Genomic DNA, 22,771 nt, shown 5'->3' with positions numbered 1-22,771 from the left:
GCTATAAAATCATGTCGGCTAAATGAAGTTAAAATTACGTTTATTAAAAGCGCTATAAATTACTGATACAGGTTAAATATGGCATCGGTTTAGTAAGGTTTTAATCAATGTTTTCTTATTATTTTAATCCATCGATCAGACAAATTATAGAACAATTTAAAAGAATACGAAATAAACTAATTCCCTATTGACCTCATTATCATGGCCACTAGACAGCATTCAGAGATCATTACAAAATAAATCTAATTGTCAGATTTTATCGCCGTATTTTATATTTAATTTTTCTCTCAACGTTTTCTTTGCAGACTTCATGATCTCGAGACGTGTTGGTCGTTCAAAAAGTCAAAGCTACGACATCTACCTAAATTTTACAATTGCTTTTCTTAATTTTTTGCTGTTATCGGTCCGATCTATGCAATGTGAGTTGATAGTGTCTTAAAGTGGCAGCCAGTATTTTGGGTTCCATAAACTAGGGTTATTTGGATGTCTAACATTGACGTTAATATAAGAAATCGTTATTAGAAAATCTATTAACCAAATAGCTTACCGAATTTATGCATTCTACATGTCTCGCACGAAGTTTGGTCATACCCTCGAATTTAAGTTAAATCCAGCAACTTACTGCGCCATCACGAAAAGCTCTATTGGCAGATGCCAAATATTTCAACATCGCTCTATTCAATAAATATTACAAAGATATTTAACTAATCCAATTTGAATTTAATGCTAATAGAATATATAAATTGAAAAAAATAATTGGCAAATTGTTTGTACATTGATAGTTTATTTTATTAAAGTAAATATACAGTATAATATGCACAAATATGTTAACACAAATGACTTGACGTGCAATATCAAAAAAGTTACCAATTTCTATAAGTAATGAGTCAAATGCCTCCAAGGTTCCTCCGTTGATAGAGTTTATTATTATTAAAGATATTATGTATACAAGACAATTATAAAAATATTATTAAAAATCTTCATAACATTTTTAAGAAAAGTAGGGCATTGTTCTTTATATTGATTTTATGATAAAATTAACATTCTTAAGTTGAAATAATTAGCTGTGTACATACAGTAAACGAATGAGAACCACCGCTAGTTCGAAATCACGTGCGAGTTGCTGCCCAGAGTTTATAGACAAATTGTGTTTGGAAATATTAAAATTTCATGCACTTATACATTCCAGGGCAAGATGAAGGATTAAGTCGTGAAATAAATTGGCCATTCGTGCAATAACCTTTCGTCGCTTCCTACATCGTGTCGTAGAGCTATCGTAGCTCGCAGTTTCGGTATATTAGAAAGTGCGAGGCACTTCATCACCTAAAGCTGGTATTTTTTCCACCCGTAAATCACTTTATTATGGACGAACGAGCCAACTTTATTTTATATTTAGACCCGTCCCAACAGAGCCAGTAGTCATTAAAGTTTCAACAAGGATTACGGATTCTAATAAAATAGCCGAAACTTCTTCTCCTCATGAATACTCTAGGAGTATTTTTAGTTATGATTTATTCCCTGCAGGATTAGATAATAACTAGTCTTAATAGCATTTTAATTAATGAAATTCATAAGTACAAGAGCGTGAATACACCTCTATCTATAGTTAATTAAGATCGTATTAAAACCATGCGATAATTAACGGTTTTGTCATTCGGAATAAATTAATCGGGGCTTATATTGTAGTCTCTTATTGAATACTTAATGATGCTTTGTGCAAATAACAGCCAGTGTTGGTTGCAAAGTCTAGTCTTCCCAGATTAATTAATCTTCTATGTAGTATTGAGTTCATTGGCAAGCTCATTATCTTGGCCGTTTTCCCAGACATTCTGGAAAATTCTATTATACATTTCTAGTTTTTTTTTTTTACATTACGAAGTGAATTTATGTAATTTTTGTGTTATCGGGTTAAACAATTACGATAAGTGTGTCAAAATAACTGTAACTCGAATATTATCATTGTATACTTATACATCATGCATACGAGTGTTTAGAGATCAAAATTAACGGCTTTAAAATTAAAACAGTCTCAATTAATATCAGTAATATGTAGTAAAATAAAAGAAATGTTCGGAAGTAAATAGCGTTTGAGTATAAGTTGAAAAGTGTGAAAGTCAGGTGATTTCCAATGCCTGATCACAAATCTGTGTATTAATTAAGCAAATCGGTTTGATAGAACACCCAGTCAGACACGTAATAGATTTCAAAAATATTATTATATATATACATTGTACATCATGTATACATTTATGTGACGAAAGTGTATATATCATCGTGTATATACACTTTTGTCACATAAATGTATAAGCTGACGAAATATAAAAGTCACATTTTATCTATACTTCCAAATGGTAATAAAATGAATACTATCATTTAATATATTATTTAAAACCAATTTATACAACTGTCAATTAAAAAACCACTTGATACCGCCACGCGTTCGTGAGCAAAAGGGTCTTGACAGACAGACATACTGACAACAAAGTAATTTTCATAAGAGTTCTTTTATATACGCGAGTCTCTAAAATGTTTTCGAAATTATATTTTAATGTTTTCATTTTAATGCTAATATTAAAATTATGTTATTATTATCGAATCCATCAAGTCTGACATGAGAAGAGATTTGAGTAAGCGCTTGATATACATGTTTAGGGCTAAGATTTCCAGAATTAGATGTACGTCAGGCCAGTCCTGGTCGTCTTAGTTTTGTTATACTTTATATCAGCCGAATGTAATTTTCTTTTTACAGATTTATGTACTAGCTTTATTTTTAATATACCGCTTTTATACACATTTAGAAAGTGCTTATTAGTGGCCAGGACAATCGTAACATTTTTATTCTGGTCCCTTGCATAACAAGACTACTAAAAATGAATAATGTATGTTGTAAAATTTGTCTATTTACGAACAATTTAATACTAAACCGCAAAATCCAGGGATCGGACCAATCTGACGAAAATGAGCGCGCGTCTTCGTGCGTAGTTCTTGTTATGAAATTGTATAAAACAGAATAAGGACCGTTTTGAGAAAAAGTAGGTAAGAATAAAATATTTTACAGTTCTTTATAGGTATAATTTGACATAATAATTAAGGTATTTGTTAAATATACTAAAGAAAACTACCAACATTGTCTCTGGTTTCGAGAAAAGTTATAAGTATCGTGTTTTGAGCCATAGATACCTAATCAAAAATGGTTATTAAATTTTAATTTATAACATGTATTTTTTCGGAATGAAATAATGATTAGTTCATTGTTTAATTCACATAAAAATGTGTTTTGGAATATCTTATCCTTAAGTAAATCGTTTTCCTGTGCTAGGAAAAATATGCTGGCATTTTGGCATAATAATTGTAAAAATCTGTCGAGATTTCAAAGAAGTGTAAAGGACAGTTGGTCGTAGGTATAAAAAGAGTTCTTCATTATTAACAGAGCATAGTTCAGTTTAATACGATACCAGGGTGTGAATATACTATGTTCCCTAAAGTTCAATGTTCAGTTTACTATAAGAGATAGCGTTCCATCATAGCTATTGTGAATTATTCGCCCACGTATAATCGCTTGCCATGTGTTTTCCTCGACATATCCAAAATGTATATAACCAGTCTAATGGGCTAGTCTGATTCAAAGATAAATTGGTAAAACTTTATATCTAATAATGTGGCCATATTTATTAAGTTATTTTTAAATTCGGTTTTCGTGTTATCCTTAAACAACCTAATATTGGTGAAACTCCCATAAAATAAGATTATGATTAATCAACCCCTATATTGTGTACAAACCCAGATAGCCGAAACTTAAGTTACGCTGTGTGAATTTTGATTTATCGACTAACTTTAGACGACTTGCTGCCATTTTGAATAAACGATCCCAATCGCTTTTATCGATCTATCTTAAAAATTGATCAATAAGAACAATTTTTTTTGACATGCTTAGAAATTAGTTTTATCATTTGTTCATATTTAGATTCAGATTGAAGATTGAGATTGGGATCGTTTATTGAAAACGATTGGAAGACGATGCCTCGAGACCTTCTTCAAATTGCCCCAATGTTTGCAATTTTATAAAGATATTATTTTTTGATATTCACGATGAACTGTAGTGTTAAAAGTTTGTTTAATAGATCAAAGAAAACTTAGTAAGGTATTTTAAGCTTATTTGGGGAAGTTTATGTGATCTTGTTAATAATAATAGTACAGCAATGACAATTTATCTTATTCCCTTTGAAAAAACCCAACACGGAGTAAAATTTTAAGTGGAAGTGCCAATTAGTCCATTCCCTGCACCATGGTACTGAAACAAATCCAAGGAATTGTAAGAGTCCTAAACCTTCGGGAATAAAGTGACATAATGTAATATAAAGTAACATTATAAAATTATTTATTTATACTACACATATTATGGGTACTTTGCTAGATGGTTTCTGTTTTAGTGACCTGAATTTTGAGCATAATATTTCAATTATTAAGGTAATCCCGTCACAGCGGCGTCCACACACGGGTATTATATTTCAAACTAGCTTTCCTTATGGCTTCCTCTTCGTGGAATTCACTCTATCGACACTAATATAATATATAAAGATGAAGAGTTTGTTTGGACGCGCTAATCTCATGAACAAATAATCTGATTTTGATTTTTTTCACCATGGGAAGCTATATTACTCCTGTGTACTAAATATTTATTCCCGAAAAACTTTTTCACGCGGGCGGAGCCGCAGGCGTAGTCTTATATAATATAGAAAAGCCTCATGTTCAAGTTAATTGCGCACTAAATTACACCAAATTTATTTCAGTGGTACAGCCGTGATGTTTTTTTTTTATAGACTGAGAGTATCGATTTATAATGATTTCTTATGTTTACGTCTTACGATACTGAAGCTACTTTGATTAAAATAAAAAGAAATATCACCGACTACAGAAACACTTTCACAAATATTTCACCCACCAACCGACCAGTACGACTGTCAACGCTCAGTGTTTTATAGCAAAATATGTCCCAAATACCCTCATAAAAATATTTTTATGCTAACATACGCGAGTGTTAGACATTAAAATAAAGCTATCTTCCGGATTTTATAGCGGTTTTTTCATATTATTATTCTCTCTCGACGTTTCGAAGACTTTGTAGCTTTCATGGTCAAAGGGGAGGGGGGATTGGTCACGCGAAAAGTCAAAGTTACAATAAATACTTACATTTTACAATTATCTGTCTTCAAGGCACTATGAACATGCGTAGATCGAACTGTCAATAGCTAAAAAAAATGTGTAGTATGGATTTAATTAAGCTACAAACGAATATGACAGCTTTGATATCATAGTTTTAATGTTTTCGGACGAACAGCCTTGCATCACCAGTTTTATTTATTTATAAAAGGATTTTATCCGCTAGGTTTTGTTATTGTACTTTTAACTTAGTAATAGGATTAACTCGGTTTTTTTTCGCATTTTCCTTTGGAATCGTATAAGTCACACTGAGTTTTTGTCACCATGCGCATATCAGACCATTGTGATGAAGAGTAGTGTCGTGTATATATAAAAACGAACAATAGGAACGATCACTTCATAAAAAACTTCTAAAGTCTTCGTCTTAATACCTACTAGGTATATTTGAATGATGTTTATGAAAAGCTGAAAAATATTTTTGGTAACGTAATCCCGCAACATTGATACATTTTAGTTTTATTCAACCTACATATTTAATTTTATATCAGACTAGCTGACCTGACAGACGTCCCGTCTTAAAGTATGATTTGCAGCGCGCATTCTGTCAATCGCTGACAGTTATTTCAATCAATTGATAGTGACATAAAAATAATATATTTGTTAAGTTTTCTATTTTTTTTAATTTTTTCTTGCATTTCTTTCTCCTGACAATAACAACAAAAAAAAAATGTGAAGTCGGTTCAGCCGTTCACGCGTGATGGCGTGACCAAGGGAAATAGGGATTCATTTTTATATATATAGATATATTAAAATAATTATAGTTATTATTTAAGCCTATAATAAGTCGCAGGTTATACAGGGCTATTTTGACATCGCGTTACTAAATGAAACCACATACTCGTCTTCACCTTTGCTGACATTGTGTCATCTATTAATAAATAATATTTTGCGCGAAAAATTCTAGTTACAGTTTTCTGATAATTTTGTTGTTTAATGCGAATATAGTGTGTGCGTATTTCTCGCTAAAAGTAAGTATGATCTTGCCACTGCAACGAATTCTCTTATTAGAGTAGTAGGAGTGGTTTTAGGGCGCGTAAAATGAAAATTACTTTTTTTTTTAATATTTATTTTGTTCGAAACTTACACTTTTTTGTTTTATATCTACGGCTCAAGTAACTTATTGTAAAGTGTTATTTCCGAGTAGATAAGTATGAGGTTTCATTATTTACGTGATGTATGTCAAAAAGACCCTGTATCCTTATTTATGTGGTGTTTATTTTATTTATTTATTAAAAAAGATACACATTGGCTTATCACTATGCATTGGTACAAATATTGGTTAAAACGTTATACTTCCGTGTGAGTCGCCTGTTAGGGTATACAACATTATGTTATAACAATAAAACAAAATAGTATGAATACGAGAGGTGATCAAGAAACAAATAATTTAATTAACTACTTAGAATTCTAAAGCATTTTTTTGCAAACTTAGCGGTATCGGTGTCAAGAAAAATGTCAACATCACCAGCCGAGGATATCTCATTATATGTGAACATGAGTCTGTTAGGTGGAGCATTTTTGCCTATGTTGCTGTGGCAGATATACGGGCTAAAGATTTTCACAATAGGTTGTCTGGGAATTACCCTAGGTACCCTCAGATTTATTTTCATTAGAGTCTCAGGAGTCACTGCTTTGCCATGAATAAGTTTATGTAAAGTTTTTATGTCAATAATTTTGCGCCTCTTTTCCAGAGAGTCTAATTTGAAATGAGACATACGAGTAGGGTAGTCTGCCCGATAAGGACAGTTACGGTCTTTAAAAGCAAGAAAGCGGGTGAAGTTGCGTTGTATTCGTTCAATTCTGTCACTGTGAATTTTGCAACTCGGGTTCCAAATGGGGGACGCATATTCTAAATTACTTCGTACTAGAGCTTTGTATAGAATTAGTATACATTGGGGATTTTTTAAGTCGCTACAAATGCGTTTCATAAAACCGACCATCTTCCAAGTGGATAGAATGACTTTGTCGATATGATTAAAAAATTAAGTTTGTTGTCTATGTGCACTCCGAGATCGCGTACTGTTTTGGATTGTTCTAAGGTTTCTCCATTGATTGTGTAATATGTCGTTATAGTGTGTTTTATTTTTCTAGAGAATTTAATGTGAGTACATTTTTTTGCATTTAAAGTCATTTTGTTCAAAGTGCACCATTCAGAAATAGAATTAATATCTTTTTGTAATAATTTGGCGTCGTCGATTGTTTTTATAGTTTTGTACAATTTCAAGTCATCAGCATATATAGAGTATTTGCTAAATTTTATTTGATCGGTAATATCATTTATAAATGCAAGGACAAATATTGGTCCTAGGTGAGAATCTTGGGGTACCCCAGAGGTCGGCAAAAAGGCAAACGATTTAAAGCCCTGGGCAGTAACTCTTTGAACTCTGTTATAAAGATATGACTTAACCCAAGTCAAAAGGTTTCCATGAATCCCATATTGTTGGAGTTTAGACAGTAGTAAGTCATGATTGACTGTGTCAAACGCGCTGCTAAAGTCAGTATATATTGAGTCAATATCAGTTTTATTGTCTAGTTTAAGTGCTAGATCAGAGACATAGTCTAGAAGATTTGTCACTGTAGATTTGCGTGAACAAAATCCATGCTGATGGGGAGAAATCACATTGGAAAGGTGTTTTGCTAGCAGAGGATACACTACTTTTCAAAAAGCTTAGAGAACACACTTAAAATGGATATAGGTCGATAGTTCTTAATATTAGATTTGTCACCATTTTTATGGATGGGAACAACGTTTGTATCCTTCCACCTATTGGGAAATACCGCATATTGCAAAGATTTTTCGAATAATATTTTCAATGGCAGAGTTAAATACTTCTTTGTGTGATTAATAAAAAACGGTGGAATCCCATCTGGGCCAGCGCCTTTATTTGGATTCACGGACTTTAAAACTTTATCAACATCTCGTTCAGTAATGTGTATATTGCTAAGGGAGAACTGTGGATAGCGATCGTCCAAATGAATGAACTGGTTATCATCTCGCGGAGAGTAAATCGAGGAGAAATGCCTAGCAAAAAGGTTACAAATCTCTTCTCCATTGCAGGTAATTTTGTTGTCTAAAAACATTTCTCCAGGCAGATTAGATGATCCTCCCCTCTGATGTTTTGCGAAAGCCCAAATTTTTTTAGGATTCCTTGTAAGTGTGTTTTCCATGCAATTTATATAATTAGAATAGCAAGACAGTGTTAATGACTTAACACGTTTATTGCTTAATTCTAGCTCAAGTTTGTCCCTACTATTGCGGTATATTTTAAATATTTTCCGTAACCTTAAAATTCGTGTTAAAATTCCGATTGTCAACTTTTGTGATGTGTGATTGACTTTATTTTTTAAATACAGCGTTGGCCGTGAAAACATATCTAGTATTCTGATCTCATAATAATTTATTGCAGTCATCCTTAGGATTTTTAAAAATACGAGTTAACCTGATTACTTATTGCTTATGCGGCTAATCCCTCTCAGTAGTAGAGGTGGCCCAAGCCGAGTAGTGGAACAGTATATAATAAAGGGCTAATAATATTATTATATTATTATTTTACATATTATATAAGTAATAATAATAGTATATTTCAATAAGTCTATTTGTTTAAAGCTGCAGATAATTAATAAATCAATTTACGTGTTTCCATTTAACTAAATTGATGGCATAGCGAAATATATGCTTACAATAATAAATTAAAGTTTAAATTCGTTTATTAAAATTTTCGGTAAATGCTGAATAAAATGTATTCAGCACTTCTCGCAATAACCAATCCGCAGGCTTAAAGCGCTTTGTATTAAACGCTGCATAAGTTTGTTATTCTTACAGTGTATTAAAAGTCAAAGCATGTTTCCAGGAACTGGCCCAGTCTAATGAAATGAGCGTGACTGCTGAACATCGGTTTGCTGACTACATACCCCGTCATATATCCGACATGGAGAAGATTGTTGACCAAACATACGATAGAACGAGAGGTAAGTTTTCCGATCGCATTTAATTTTGAGTACCATTTGCTATGTGTTCTCTATTAACACTATAGAAATAAGAAAATAAATAAATTAAACATAATATTATTAAATACATATATCAGAGCACTTAATATTAAACCTTAGCTTATAACAACTAAAGACAGTAGCTGCCACTTATTTAAAACATTTCAATATTCTAACACTACTGACAGAGTTAAGAATAAACACCAATTCCAGTTTCATAACAATATAATAGACTATAGAAGTTGAGTGCTTGAGTTTCTATAATGCTTTTGCAATACCGCGTAGATCCTTGAAACACTACGCACTGCTCTCTAGCCCGCAAATCGTGTCAGGATTAGTGTTTTTATATAATCGATACGATGCAATCTTCTAAAGAGGTCATTGGCGTTATAGTTTCTCCGTTTTCTCTCGCCTATTGAGACCTATATTCAAATATAGTGCAGTATGCGAACATAAGTTACGAATAAAATCCCTATATTACGGTGAATGATTTTGTCGGTTTTTATAGTTGCAATATGTAATAATAATATAAAAAGAGAAGTATTTTTACAGAAAATTAGAAATTCATTTAAATTGACACTATTGAATTTACTTATTTTCGCATCCAGTAAGAAGTAACAAATAACATGCGTATTAATTAGTGTTTTTATTGTACCCTTTATTCTGCAACACAGATGGCTATACCATCAATGTTGTCTGAGATTCAATATCTTACATAACAATTAAATTGTTGGATTAACTCATCAACTTGATGCGTTGAGTGATAGGAAGGAACATTAACAACAATGTCTTAGTAAACTTGTGTGTTGAAATTTGACCAATCAACAATAGATAACATATGACTTTACTAGGTCCATATAAAATCTAATAGACTTACTTATCGAGACAAAGTCCACTTAATTTAATTACAAATTTTAAATAATTTTATTACAAAGTGGATTTTGTCTCAATCAAACTCTGTCCCTTTTTAGAGTTCAAAAGATACAAGGGACAGAGATTGTTTGAAGTAACTCCCACTTTTATAAAGTCTTCGGCTTATTGCAAGAAATAATGACCTAAATAAAAATACATCCTTGTCTATAAGTAATATCAAATATATTCCTGTCTCTGAGTTCTCTAGTATCTTATTCATGCGTATAGAGTTTTGAATTGTCTAACAATTCTTCATGTTGCCTCAGTGTACGTGTTCCTGGGTGAGCACATAGCGCTGGTGGACTTCGTGAATGTGTTGCAGCGGCGCGGACTCCTCGACAAAGGAGAGTATGCTGTGGTGGCTGTTGATGATGAGATATACGACCCCAACACGGCAGCAATTACACATGCTGGTAAGTTTCTTTTATAAGGCCACATTTGACTCCACTGCACCTGGTGATTAGTGGAGAAGCTTCCAGAGTATTAACTTTCGAGAGATGTTTACTTCGTACTAGTCGACACAATTTTGCCGTTCTGTTTGGAGTTTATCCCAAATAGTATGATCCCGAAACCCGACATATTAATCGTTGGGCAACAGCTACTCGCGACGCGAACTGCGATGAGATTTGCAGAGCGGTAAGCGACAAGCGCCGAAAACAAATGTAGAAAATTGTATAAAGTATGCCACAGCTACCGGCGACCCAGATTTGCGACGCCACCTGCCGCGCGGCGAGTGCCGAGCAAATCGCGTCGGCGATGGGCGACGCGACGAGCGAATGAAACCAATATACTAGCGAGTACCGATCCGGCCACAGCTCAGAGCGGCGCGCGCGGCACATCGGGCAGCCGCAACAAAATATTTTATTTTCATCGTGCATTTGTAATGAATTTGCAATGAATATTGAACAATTTATTAGCAATATATTTGATAGACCTGCCAGCCACTTTTGATAGCGCCATTTTATTTAATTATGAATACATCCGCCGATTACGCCACCGCATCGCCGTGATCCCAACTAGTCGAGATGTAGCATGTCATCGCAAATCGCGTCGTCTGTGACCGGGGCCTTACAGGCGGATAGAACCAAAGGCCTACTATCAGGATGGGGCAAAAAGTAATTGGGTTACAAATTTATGTTTACCATTACAAAATGTAATTGCGATTAGGATTACAAATTATAGGGAAAGTTATCCCAAAATTCGATTAACAACCACAATTATATTTTGTAATTTATAATTGGTGTAGAAGAAAGTAGAAAAGTATAAGAAACATGGATAGATAGCGTTCCAAAATAAAATTTGAACAAAACTTTGTGTTATTTACAATAATTAATATGCTCAGTTGTAAAATAGGTTATAGTTCTTAGTAATTGAATTAATAATTACATTTTTGCGATCCCACTTGGTAATTATTTACTCTTTTTAATAAGAATTACTTCTATTTCCCATGTATGAATGTATGTTGAGAGACTAAAATAAAACAAGAAATTGTACATAATATATAACATACATTTCGAATTTTTACTTGTAAGAGTCTGAATTCCAAACATTTTTATGAAATTAAGATTAGACTCTAAAAAAATATATCAAATTCAGATTTTAGATAATATACTTATACTTTAAATTAGGTTTTAAGACAAAGACTTTTCAAAGATAAAGAAACGTGGAACCCCCTTACTACATGAATCATGTAATTGCGATTACCAATTAATCTTATCTTAATCAACGATTACAATCTGTCTACCACCAGCAAATTGGAATGTATGAATGAGATAGTACAAGAACCAATGTAAAATGCTGAAAAAGCAACTGAGCTCAAAAACTTTACACTGATATTTTTTTCTAAATTATTTTCTTTCCTTTGCGTTTAGACGCAGAAACAACAAACTGTATTCTATTATAGTTTGACTTGTATTAGATAATCATTTAAACCGTCCGTTAATAATGGATTAAAATTAAATGAATAAAATAAGTTTCTGATTCAACTATCATTTTAATGAATATATTATTACCGGTGTTTACTGAAATCCGACTAGAGTCGGTAAGCGTGAAATAATGTAGAGCGACTCGATCCAAATAATAAAAGTATGACGCCATTTGTGTCACTCCAATTTAGTTTGCTAACTCATCAGCAACAAAGTAGTTCTTAACTTTTGTTTATATAAAATATATTTTGTTGGCACAAGTGACTATTGTACACGTAATGGATAACCCAAACCAAAATGAGAAATCGGTTCGTGTAGTTTCTGAGATAAGCGCGTTCAAACTTTTCGGCTATATATATTAGTATTGATGTATCTTCCGTACTCTGGTCTACCTCCTTCTCTCATTATGTCTTGTACAATATTATTGGATTATAATTATTTATAGTAATATTCATCACAATCACAGAAGTTTCCTTTAATTGCAGCTCTTGATTTCATTTCACATGTTATGCGTCGGTAATATTCTCATCGTAGGTATTGCGACACGTATAAAGTGGCCGACGTACGTGGGCGGTAAATCCCTGCAATGTATGCAAAATTGTTGTTGCCGCCGGCCACTTGTGGCTTTGGTCAGTGGCTCGTTTACGGCTTCACTTACGACTGTCGAATACAATAGCAACTTAATATATTAATGGCACTTTGTAACGAAACCTAGAGAAAGTAACAAGGGTCAAATTAACTAATTCCAGAAAATAATTTCTATTCGATATTTTTCATGCATGCACGGCAAAGTGACCCCTCGGCGTCTGATGATAAGTGGAATGGGATTCAATAAAATATGGACTGAAGACAAATGATTACTCTTTGGCAATCGATACAAAAGCGGCGATAGCCTAGTTGAGTGTGGAACGGACTGCCAAGACGAATGTCCGCAGGTTCAAATCCCAAAGGCACACACCTCTGACTTTTATAAAATCATGTGTGTATTCTTTGTGAATTTATCGTTCGCTTTAACGGTGAAGGAAAACATCGTGAGGAAACCTGCACATCTGAGAAGTTCTCTATAGGAATTTCGAAGGTGTGTGAAGTCTACAAATCCGCACTAGGCCAGCGTGGTGGACTAAGGCCTAATCCCTCTCAGTAGTAGAGGAGGCCCGTGCTCAGCAGTGGGCAAATACATAATACAGGGCTGATATTATTATTAATCGACACCAGTATGCCGGCATGTTGGAACTGGATATGTGTCGGCTGATCCACGAACGGGACACACATGGGCCACTATGGCGGGTCTTAATGCCTTGTGAACGGTGGTCATAAAATAGTATGTAAAATATATCCTACCACCAGCAAATTTCAAAAAATTCTCCAACGAATTGTTAATACACGTGACAAAGAGAAAATAAATTATCTTTTATTGCGCATCATACATCTGCAGTCTCGCAGTATCAATACAGAACTACTTAATTAAAATGTCTTTCAATGTACATAACATTCGGAAGTCAATTTTAGTGTTTTTATGGACGTAATAAAAGCAAAAAAATTACGTAAAACTGTATTTAAAAATACATCGTCACGGATAGCAAGAACATGTGCTTATTAAAATATTTATCTTTATATATGACTAGCGACACGCCCAATATTGGGGGTATATTTCCATAAATACTGTTGAAATTACTTTTCATTCCCAATTATGAGACCTTTCAAGTGGATTCTAATAAGATTAAATACTGCGGTAGTATTGATAATGATTGCTGCCAGTATTCCAGTGTACAGTAAAATAGTATCTATATCGACTCAAGAGAATTTGAACCTTAATAGAATTTTTTTGGTTATAATAAATTCACGTAATAATCGAAGTGTAATGAATAACAAAATTAAAATATAGAAGTAGAGTATAGAAGTAGAGTAAAATTGGTCAATAAATTATAAATAAAAAAATATTAAAACAACCCTGCCTACCCCTTCGGGGATAAAGACGTGACGTGTGTTCAAAATGTATCCCTTTCTCTAATCTAAAAATCACCTAATCTAAGCTGATTAACATTTGGACACATTTCTAACTAATACCTTTTGTGTGTAACAACGTTTGCTTGGTATATTTATGTTATTTCGAAGGAATAATGGTTCAATTGCTTTTGGATTATATTTAAATGGATCTAGTTATGTCAAAATGTACCAACCCACATATATCGAAAAATATATTTAACACGCAATTAATCCAAATGTGATACTTGACAGTAGTTTACATTATACCTATTTGTAAATTACTTTAGACTTCGGGGAACTAAATAATATGTCTTGTTCTCATTCTTACTTTATTACCTACGTATTAGCTCTATACGAGTGTGAAATGCATCAGCACACAATAAAACGTCTTCAGATATCTTGGCAAGAGATAACTTGAGTTTTATAAACTTCGATGCACCTATATTATGCTCGCACTAGATTCCGAACAAATATCATACTTTGCAAAGCCGCTACAATCCTACCAAGAACGTTTAAGTGAGTTGAAAGATTAGAAAAGTTTTATTGCATGTGGTTTGGCTGCATACAACGAGTTTCTGTTGAGATCTTTAGCTTTGGTGAATCTCAAGAACAATGAGAAATCGGATACTAGCTTTTTCTCGGGGCTTTGCTAGCGTGCAAGAAAGTAATGGTTCAAATTTTACAAAGAATGAACTGATTAATATCTACGGAATAAATGAAAAATTCAATCGCCCTGAACGACCGAACGAACGAATTAATATTTGTAGTTCATTGTTATGGAGTAGGTTTCTTGTATAAACTTCGAACAAAATAAATATGAATAAAAAGTAATTTTAAGTTTGCATGCCCCAAGGCTACTGTTACTACTATACGAAGAAAATTCGTCCGAGCGGCAACATCAAATTTTTAGTCAGAAATAGTATTACACAGACCATATTTGCACTAACTACGAAATGTTAAAATATCAAAAGTAAATCTCGGTTTTTGGGCGAAAATATTTGTTGTTCATAAATGATCTTGGCCCAGTGTTGGCAGAAGTAAATACAAATATGTGGTTTAATTTAGTAACAAGGTATATTGAGAATAATATTATATATATTTTAATAAAGTCACATTAACCGATAAACAATACCTAACAATAGACCATATGACATTAATAGATTAGAATAATACAATACCATAGATAATCGACGTAGCGGTACCCAACAATCATAATTTCCAAAAAATAATAACCGAGAAGATTAACAAATATACAGAATGACGAAAAGAAATAACTTGGTCATGGAAATAAAAAAAGAGTTTATATATTGTACTCCTGGCGCTCTCTAGTGCTGGTGTAATACCAACATTTTTAGTACTATGTAAAAGGCAGCAATTCAAATACATGTAGAATGGTTCGAAAGTGTCTCTAAGAATAAACTCCCAAGTCTCACTTTCCGTGAAAAATATTCTCACTAGGCCTAGGCTCGTGAATCTCATTATAACCGAAGAATAAATTATTCGAGAAAACATTAAGTTAAAAAAATAATGATAATGCGACTACTGGACGATCACTAGTTACGAGTATTTTATTTTGAGTTCATTTCATTTGTTTACCTAGCTTCGCCTGTGGCACCACACCTAAATGTGCGGCTATATAACGAAAACGAAAGATTTTATCCAAGTTAAATTATGTTCTATTTCTCGATTACGTACTTCAAGTCCTTGCTGCACCAACACAGAATCCTATTGACCTCTTTTAGTTTATAACTTCGTTTAATTGGTGTATTGTAGAAGGGAGTTAGTTAACTTTCATTGTATAAATAAGTGTTGTTGTTGATAGTAAAATAAAATTTCACGTTATTAATAATTTTCTATCGCATAGTATTTGTGGAAATTCTGACAAAATAAAATAAAATTTAGGAAAAGTAAGAAAGTAAGTTATTCTTATTTACTGCAAGTGGGCGGAGGAAAAAAACGTAGAAGTGCCTATATAGGCCTTTATGTTTATTGCACTTCACATTTGTACTGAGTACCACATTTTTGTGCAGAATGTGTACTTATGTAGCTACTAGCTACACATTATCCTTCGTGTAAACGGTTAAAAAGGTGTGACAACGATATCATAATGGTCTTCGAAAGTAACATAAACATAGTGATCGAAACATTTATTGCTTTAAATACCAATGTTACAACCTATGATATTCCCCCCGAGGAAATTCTTGTACGCTAGGTCTTCACACCGAATGCACGCCCATGCACGGGGGAACATTTGCGGCCATGCACTGGCGTGCACATTTTAAGTGTTAAGTGAAACCGTCACATTATTTGTACCTAATCACTGGATTTTCTGGTTGGAAAATTGGTTTGGGATCTGTTTCGCAATATTTGAGTAAATGTTACTCATTATACAAATGCCGACCAAATATAAAATTTACATTCACAATGTTACCAATAAAATTATCATAAAATGAACCCATCTGTTTGATACGATAATTTTTAAATAAAATGTACTTGTAATTTGTGAAACAAGCCTTAAATAATTTTAAATATTTATCAACCAGTCTGGGATAGTATATTTTTTAGTAAAAATACCTGAAATGTTTCATACATCGAATAAAATTTAAATAATTCCTGACACAAATAACCTTCATTAACCCAAAAAATAAAACGTGTTTGTTCTTTACCTTTATTATAATATTTAATGTTGGTAATATTTTAACCTAAGCGTCGTCGTCTCGGGGGACACCTAAAGAAAAAATTTCATTCCCCGGTCCAGGTTTCGCAACCCCAACGCGAAGATTCTTGGGTTCAATTTCACGTATTTATAATAAAGCTAAAGGCCTACAAACACATTTTATGTTTTACTTTTTTTTGTATCGGGTGCTATTTTTTTATTTTTCATCACAAATCATCATGATTACATCAGCTTTAAAAAAATGGATCGAAATCAGTCCATTCGTTTCGAAGCTATGATGCCACGGCCTGACATAAACACACATATACAGAGACACACGTATATGGGTACACAACTTAGACTTATAACACCCCTTTTTCACGGCGGCGATTTAATAAAAATTGTAATATGAAAATTAAATGCTTCAATCAAAAAGTCTGTCAGTGTAATTGTGTGTTTGTCAACTTCAAACAACTTTGTACGAACAATAATTAAACATATCAGACTTATGTACGAAAATAATGACAAAGTTTTAATTATAATTATGATTAAATTTATTAGTAAAACAGATTCGTAATACATTACCGTCTCCCTGTATCTTCTTTATGTATATATATACTATTATAAACGTTTACTCTTTTTAACTTATTATTGTTTTGACATTTTCTTCTCCCTAAGAAATATAATTTGAGAGTCGAGGATATGATACTGTATTTATGAAATGACTGTCTTGTCGGCGTAGTTGTAATTGTACACGGTATGAGTGCGACTACCTCGCTGAGGTCATGGGATCGAATCCCAGGTCGGGTCAAAATAATTGTGACTGAGTTTTTTCAATCTTAAAAATTAGTTAATCACGGCTCGGAGTCAAGAAGTTGGTGATACTCCCGTGTTTCGACAAGCACGTGAAGCCGTTGGTCCTGCGCCTGATCCCTCTCCGGTCACGTCGAATTGCCATCTCACTGGACTATATGAGTTAAGGAACAGAGAGTGCACATGTGTATTGCGCAAACACTTGTCCATTATAATATATCCTGCGTACCTGGTTGATCTCTTTTGAGATTAGCCGCTGTGGCCAAAATTCTGTTAGGAAGGAATCAAATCAATATAAATACACAAATTAATTTTATAATTAATGTCTAAGTTTTTGAAATAATATACGTTTCTGTTAGAATTGAGGTACGTTATCTAGAAATGGGTAAACGTGGAATTTCGATCACAGATTGTCTAAGTCCTGGATAAAAATACTATAGGTTAATTCCCATTCTGGAAAACGCACAAAAGTTTTCTGTGCATAAATGCAAACAGGCACAGCTGCAAATAAAATCTAGTATGACTATAGCCATCAGACACATTCAATTAATACAGTTATGAAATGTTTCCATCCTTGGACTGGTGATTAAAATAAAAATGTCATGCATTTTTTCATACCGAACGGTATACACTTTATATTAAATTCAATCCAAATGGAATAAATTCTATATTTATTTTATACTAGCTTCCGCTCGCAGCTTCGCCCGCGTGGATTTCGGACTTCAAAAATGGAGCCGGTCGCAAACGTTCGAGAATGTTCGTTTTACGAAGCTACTCGCTAGGTGATTCGCTAGCCTCTAGGTGCCAAGCAAGCCGCCTGCCTGTGCGTTCGCGACCTTATATATATACAAAAATAATCCTTATAGCATGATTCAGTCTTCACGCATGATGGCTTATTATTAGCGTATTTCATGTATAACTTTGGTGTTTCTATACCGATTTCTATGATTATTTTTTATGGAATATTTAATAATGTTAACTTTTTTTAATTAGGGATGACTGAGAGTGTTATAAACGTAAGAGTAGACAAATATAATGAGAAAGCTTCGAACTGCTAAGCTATCGGGAGTTACACGTGTTATTGTGAGTCAACCATAAAAGATAGACATATGCTGTCGTGGGATATTTTTTACATAATTTTAAGGAGAACATTTCCGTCATACATGATTTCTGCGTAGCTTTAACCATTAAGGTTGCACACGCGACGGAAGCTTAAAAAATGGAGTAACTTCTCCCGTTTTCCCAACATTTCCCTTCACTGCTCTGCTCCTATTAATTGTAGCGTGATGAAAAGTATACTATAACCAGCACAGGAGTATGACAAATAATTGTACCAAGTTTCGTTAAAATCCGTCGAGTAGTTTTTGTTTCTATAACGGTTATACAGACAGACAGACAGACAGACAAAAATTTAACTAATTGCATTTTTGGCATCAGTATCGATCCCTAATCACCCCCTAATAGTTATTTTGGAAATATATTTCATGTACAGAATTGACCTCTCTACAGATTTATTATAAGTATAGATAGATATAGATTTCTGAAATAAATTCTAACAAATATTCTAACATATAAACATTCAAACCACTTTACAATCTTTGGCATTTATAAAGGTCCAAATATTTAAACAGATAACTTACCTATATACGTGAAGAAAAAACTTTGTATACCTTTTAAGTACATAAATTGCGCGCACGCAGGTGTTTGAGATTTTGCGCAAAGTTCATATATTTCGAGAAGGAGTGCAGAAATATGAAAATTATAAAATATGTGTTATAAATATATAAAATTCGACGGTCGAGTTTAGACCAACGTTTAGTTTAGTTTTAATAAATTTGTTAGCAGGAAAATATTTTGGCGTATTTTTGCGGGTTTTTCTTCTTTTTCCACATGCACGTGGATTGACAAGCACCATCAGCGCGGATGACGGAAAACTTTCTAGTCGTACAGTTAACTAAACGACTAAAATTACCAACACAGCCGTAGGTATGGTTTTTTCCGTGCGGCTTTCGTCGAAAACACAATTAATTCTGTCCATGGCTGCCGTCAAAAGTTCGTTTTGTTTTCTTTTCATGATCCTATGTCCCATGCACTCTTTAATAAAATTGATATTTGAAGATTTTTTGTTAAATTGGATTTTCTTAAGTGTTTTTAAGTACGGGTCTGGTAACATTACTCTTACCTAATGGTTAACAATGATAAAGAGATTTTGTTATAACAGTATCAAAACAATATGAATTTGAATACGCAGAATGTGACTTGGAAGAAATTACGCAAATAGGTATATGTTACGATTTTTCCTTAGATTTCGCGATTATGACGTAATACATTAATATTCTTATTATACCAACAGATCACCTGGGATTGAATAACAGCAACGATATCCTGGCGTTCAGAGCTGTTTTACGGCTGACACCTTCGTTCCCAACCAACCCTCAATATGCGTAAGTATTACATTTTTTATATAATGAAATGTAATAAGCACTAAAACGCTTTGAAAATGACGCGCAAAGTACCAAGTTACTTCAGTTATTGGTTACTTAGTCTCTCATACTTTACTTAGTCTATCATATATTCTAATTATAAATTTGCTAGATGTTTTGAGATCTGGATAATATAATATTCGAACTTATTGTTTGTTACATTTCTTTCAAACGTAGCAACAAACAAAATTGTTTGATAGCAAATGAGTCATTCTTGAATAAGTGGCTTCAACGTCACGAGTTAAAAAATATATATTAGGAGTATCCAAACTTTCTTTGCCAATTCGACTGACAAAACGAAATAGTCGATACAAAAGCCAATTTGAAAACTGTGTACATAGAAAGCATTGTTACACAATCAAAAAGAAAGGCAGGAACGGATTAAGCAATAACAATGAAAAATTAGTTAATATTTTGTTAAGTCTTTTACTCGGCCGAATGTTAGATTCAATTTAATTTGTACGTCTATGGTACGGTAGTAACCGTACAACAAAGCGTAAGCTTGAATCCATTTCTTTCATTTTTAGGCGGGCCAACTGATTATACTTGCAAAGTAAAAGCGCACGTTTTGCGTTCAATTCACCAATTCATCGTTCTATCATCATCTTCCAGAGTCACTATTTTCGCCACTATTGCTAAAGGTTTTTAAACTCTATCAGCTTTACTCATGCAATTTTTTTTCCCGATGAAAATCGCGTTTTCGCTATCATCACTGAGGGCTGGGTGGAACGGTTATCTCGTTGCACTAAGATAGCGCGGGACTGTACTTACCAACATAATATTGGCGACCATAGCTATTTTAAACTATTATATTAGATTTTCCCCTTCAATCGTAGGGCTAACAAGTAGATCAATGGACTTAAAAAAATAGGCTAACATTATGGACAAGGGTTTAATTATATATGACTTTTTACTATGGGGCTGGCATAATTTGCTAAGAGACTCAAAACCTCTAAGCAAAAAAAGAGAAAAGAAAATATATATATATATATATATATATATATATATATATATATATATATATATATATATATATATATATATTCTTTTCTCATGTCTATATTATATGTATAATTTCCTGCTATCGAATACTTCAATAAAAAAATTCTAGTTGATTGAATGTCGGATATTTGAGGTTCAAAAGGTTGAATCACCAGTTAATTCTACCTTATTCTATCTTGTGTTCTACCTTCTACCTTGATCCGTCTAACCGCGATTAAAGATTCAAGATTTTTTTACTATCCATATATATCAATAGAAATATTGTGTTTCGTAAATTCGCAACTATTTAATTATATATGTATATAAATTTATTTGTAATTATATAAATAAATTATTATCTCCATAGTTCGTCCTGTCAATGTAATTTTTCTATCTTAATCGATTATTGCTACACTTTGGTCTCCAATTTCCGTTAATAAACAGTTATCGAGCTAAGGCTACTTAAACTAAACTTTGTGACATAGTCATTAACAAGAAGATTAAAAAAATATAGTTACGCATAATGGTAACATCCATTTCGAGTTATTTTCATTTTAAATCAAATAGCTTTAATAAACGTGTAGACATGTGTTGAACAACATGTAAAGATCCTAACCTAAAGTTATTTATGTTTTAAAAAATATTGAATATTGAGTTACGTTTGTGTAATACCCATATCAATCAGACGTCACGTGGATTTCCATGAATTGCTTCCTTTCTTTTTGGACGTTGGTTATTGCGAGTACGTTATATAATAATGTTGTATAATAGGGTATCAACAATAGCCCTAATCTTACTTCTTACGAATATAAATACATGGGAAAGTTTGTAAAAATGTTTTGTTCATTGTAAACACAGTAACAATTGAACTGAGAATAAGATAAAACAAATATAGACTTTTTTGAAACCTGATAAATATTTGCAAAGTACCTTTGCGGTTGCTAGATCTCAAATATGTGTACGACACATCTTAAAAGTATATATTTTTTGTTTCAGTACTTATTTTAGAATTGCTTTTCTAAATGATTGCTAGAGATACATTTTTCCTTTTTAATAACTTTATTAATAGTTAAGCTTTCCTTTATGTCATGCTGTTATCAAGACCAGTTTTTTTATAACTGAAGCTTAGTAATAGGATTTCATTAGCACCCTTTGAGTACGGAACTACAAAGTACGCAAGTGAAACACGCATTGACAGAATTACGAATAAAGCGTCATTTTGCACGCACACATTGACATTACGATTTTACACGGATTCTTGGGCAATATTGCACAGAGCTCATTCGCGGTTGCTGCTAGTGCTAGCGTGGGAATTAGTCCTGGCATTTACAATAAACAACAATCGTGAATCAGTCGTAAAACCTACGCCATATTCTATTCTTTTATTTTTAGCTAATGTAAGTACTAAAATTGCAATGTATTCGTCATGCGGTTCCGGTACGACTATCGCGCTGAGGTCTTGGGTTCGAATTTGGGTCGATCTAAAAATAATTGTGACTTAAATATATAAATATTTATAAATGCTTACTCATTAAAGATTATATTATGCTGTCTGACACACCAAATATATTTGCATAACCCATAAATGGCCAATAAATTAGACAGGTATTCTTAGTAATGTAAAGTTATTTAAATATGCAATTTTATAATTATTATTTAAATGTCTGTTATAGATAATACCTTCGTTTTGCACCCCTCGCTATTATGTTTGAGGTACAATAATATTTCTCAAAGTAGTCCTTAATATAATATTATTAATTAATAAATCACATATAAGGAATTGGCTTCTTCTCTTCACTCGTGTCCGC

At 32.9% G+C, this 22,771-nt stretch overlaps 1 protein-coding gene across 2 annotated transcripts in view; it reads left to right on the top strand.

Moving 5' to 3' along the window:
* LOC115441557 (guanylate cyclase 32E) overlaps positions 1 to 22,771 on the top strand; it is a 74,969-nt gene that overhangs the window by 13,431 nt on the left and 38,767 nt on the right. The window contains exons 4-6 of one of the 2 annotated variants that reach the window (XM_037437990.1): positions 9,072 to 9,189; positions 10,386 to 10,532; positions 19,853 to 19,943. In XM_037437990.1, coding sequence (XP_037293887.1) covers positions 9,072 to 9,189; positions 10,386 to 10,532; positions 19,853 to 19,943 — 356 coding nt within the window. Of the gene's footprint in view, positions 1 to 9,071; positions 9,190 to 10,385; positions 10,533 to 19,852; positions 19,944 to 22,771 lie in introns of those variants that run through there. The other variant, XR_005112254.1, reaches the window with a different exon arrangement.

This window comes from Manduca sexta, chromosome 12 (genome assembly GCF_014839805.1).
Source record: "Manduca sexta isolate Smith_Timp_Sample1 chromosome 12, JHU_Msex_v1.0, whole genome shotgun sequence".
Lineage (NCBI taxonomy): Eukaryota > Metazoa > Arthropoda > Insecta > Lepidoptera > Sphingidae > Manduca > Manduca sexta.
Note: the sequence above shows the minus strand (reverse complement) of the source record. Positions and strands in the feature narration are given on the sequence as shown.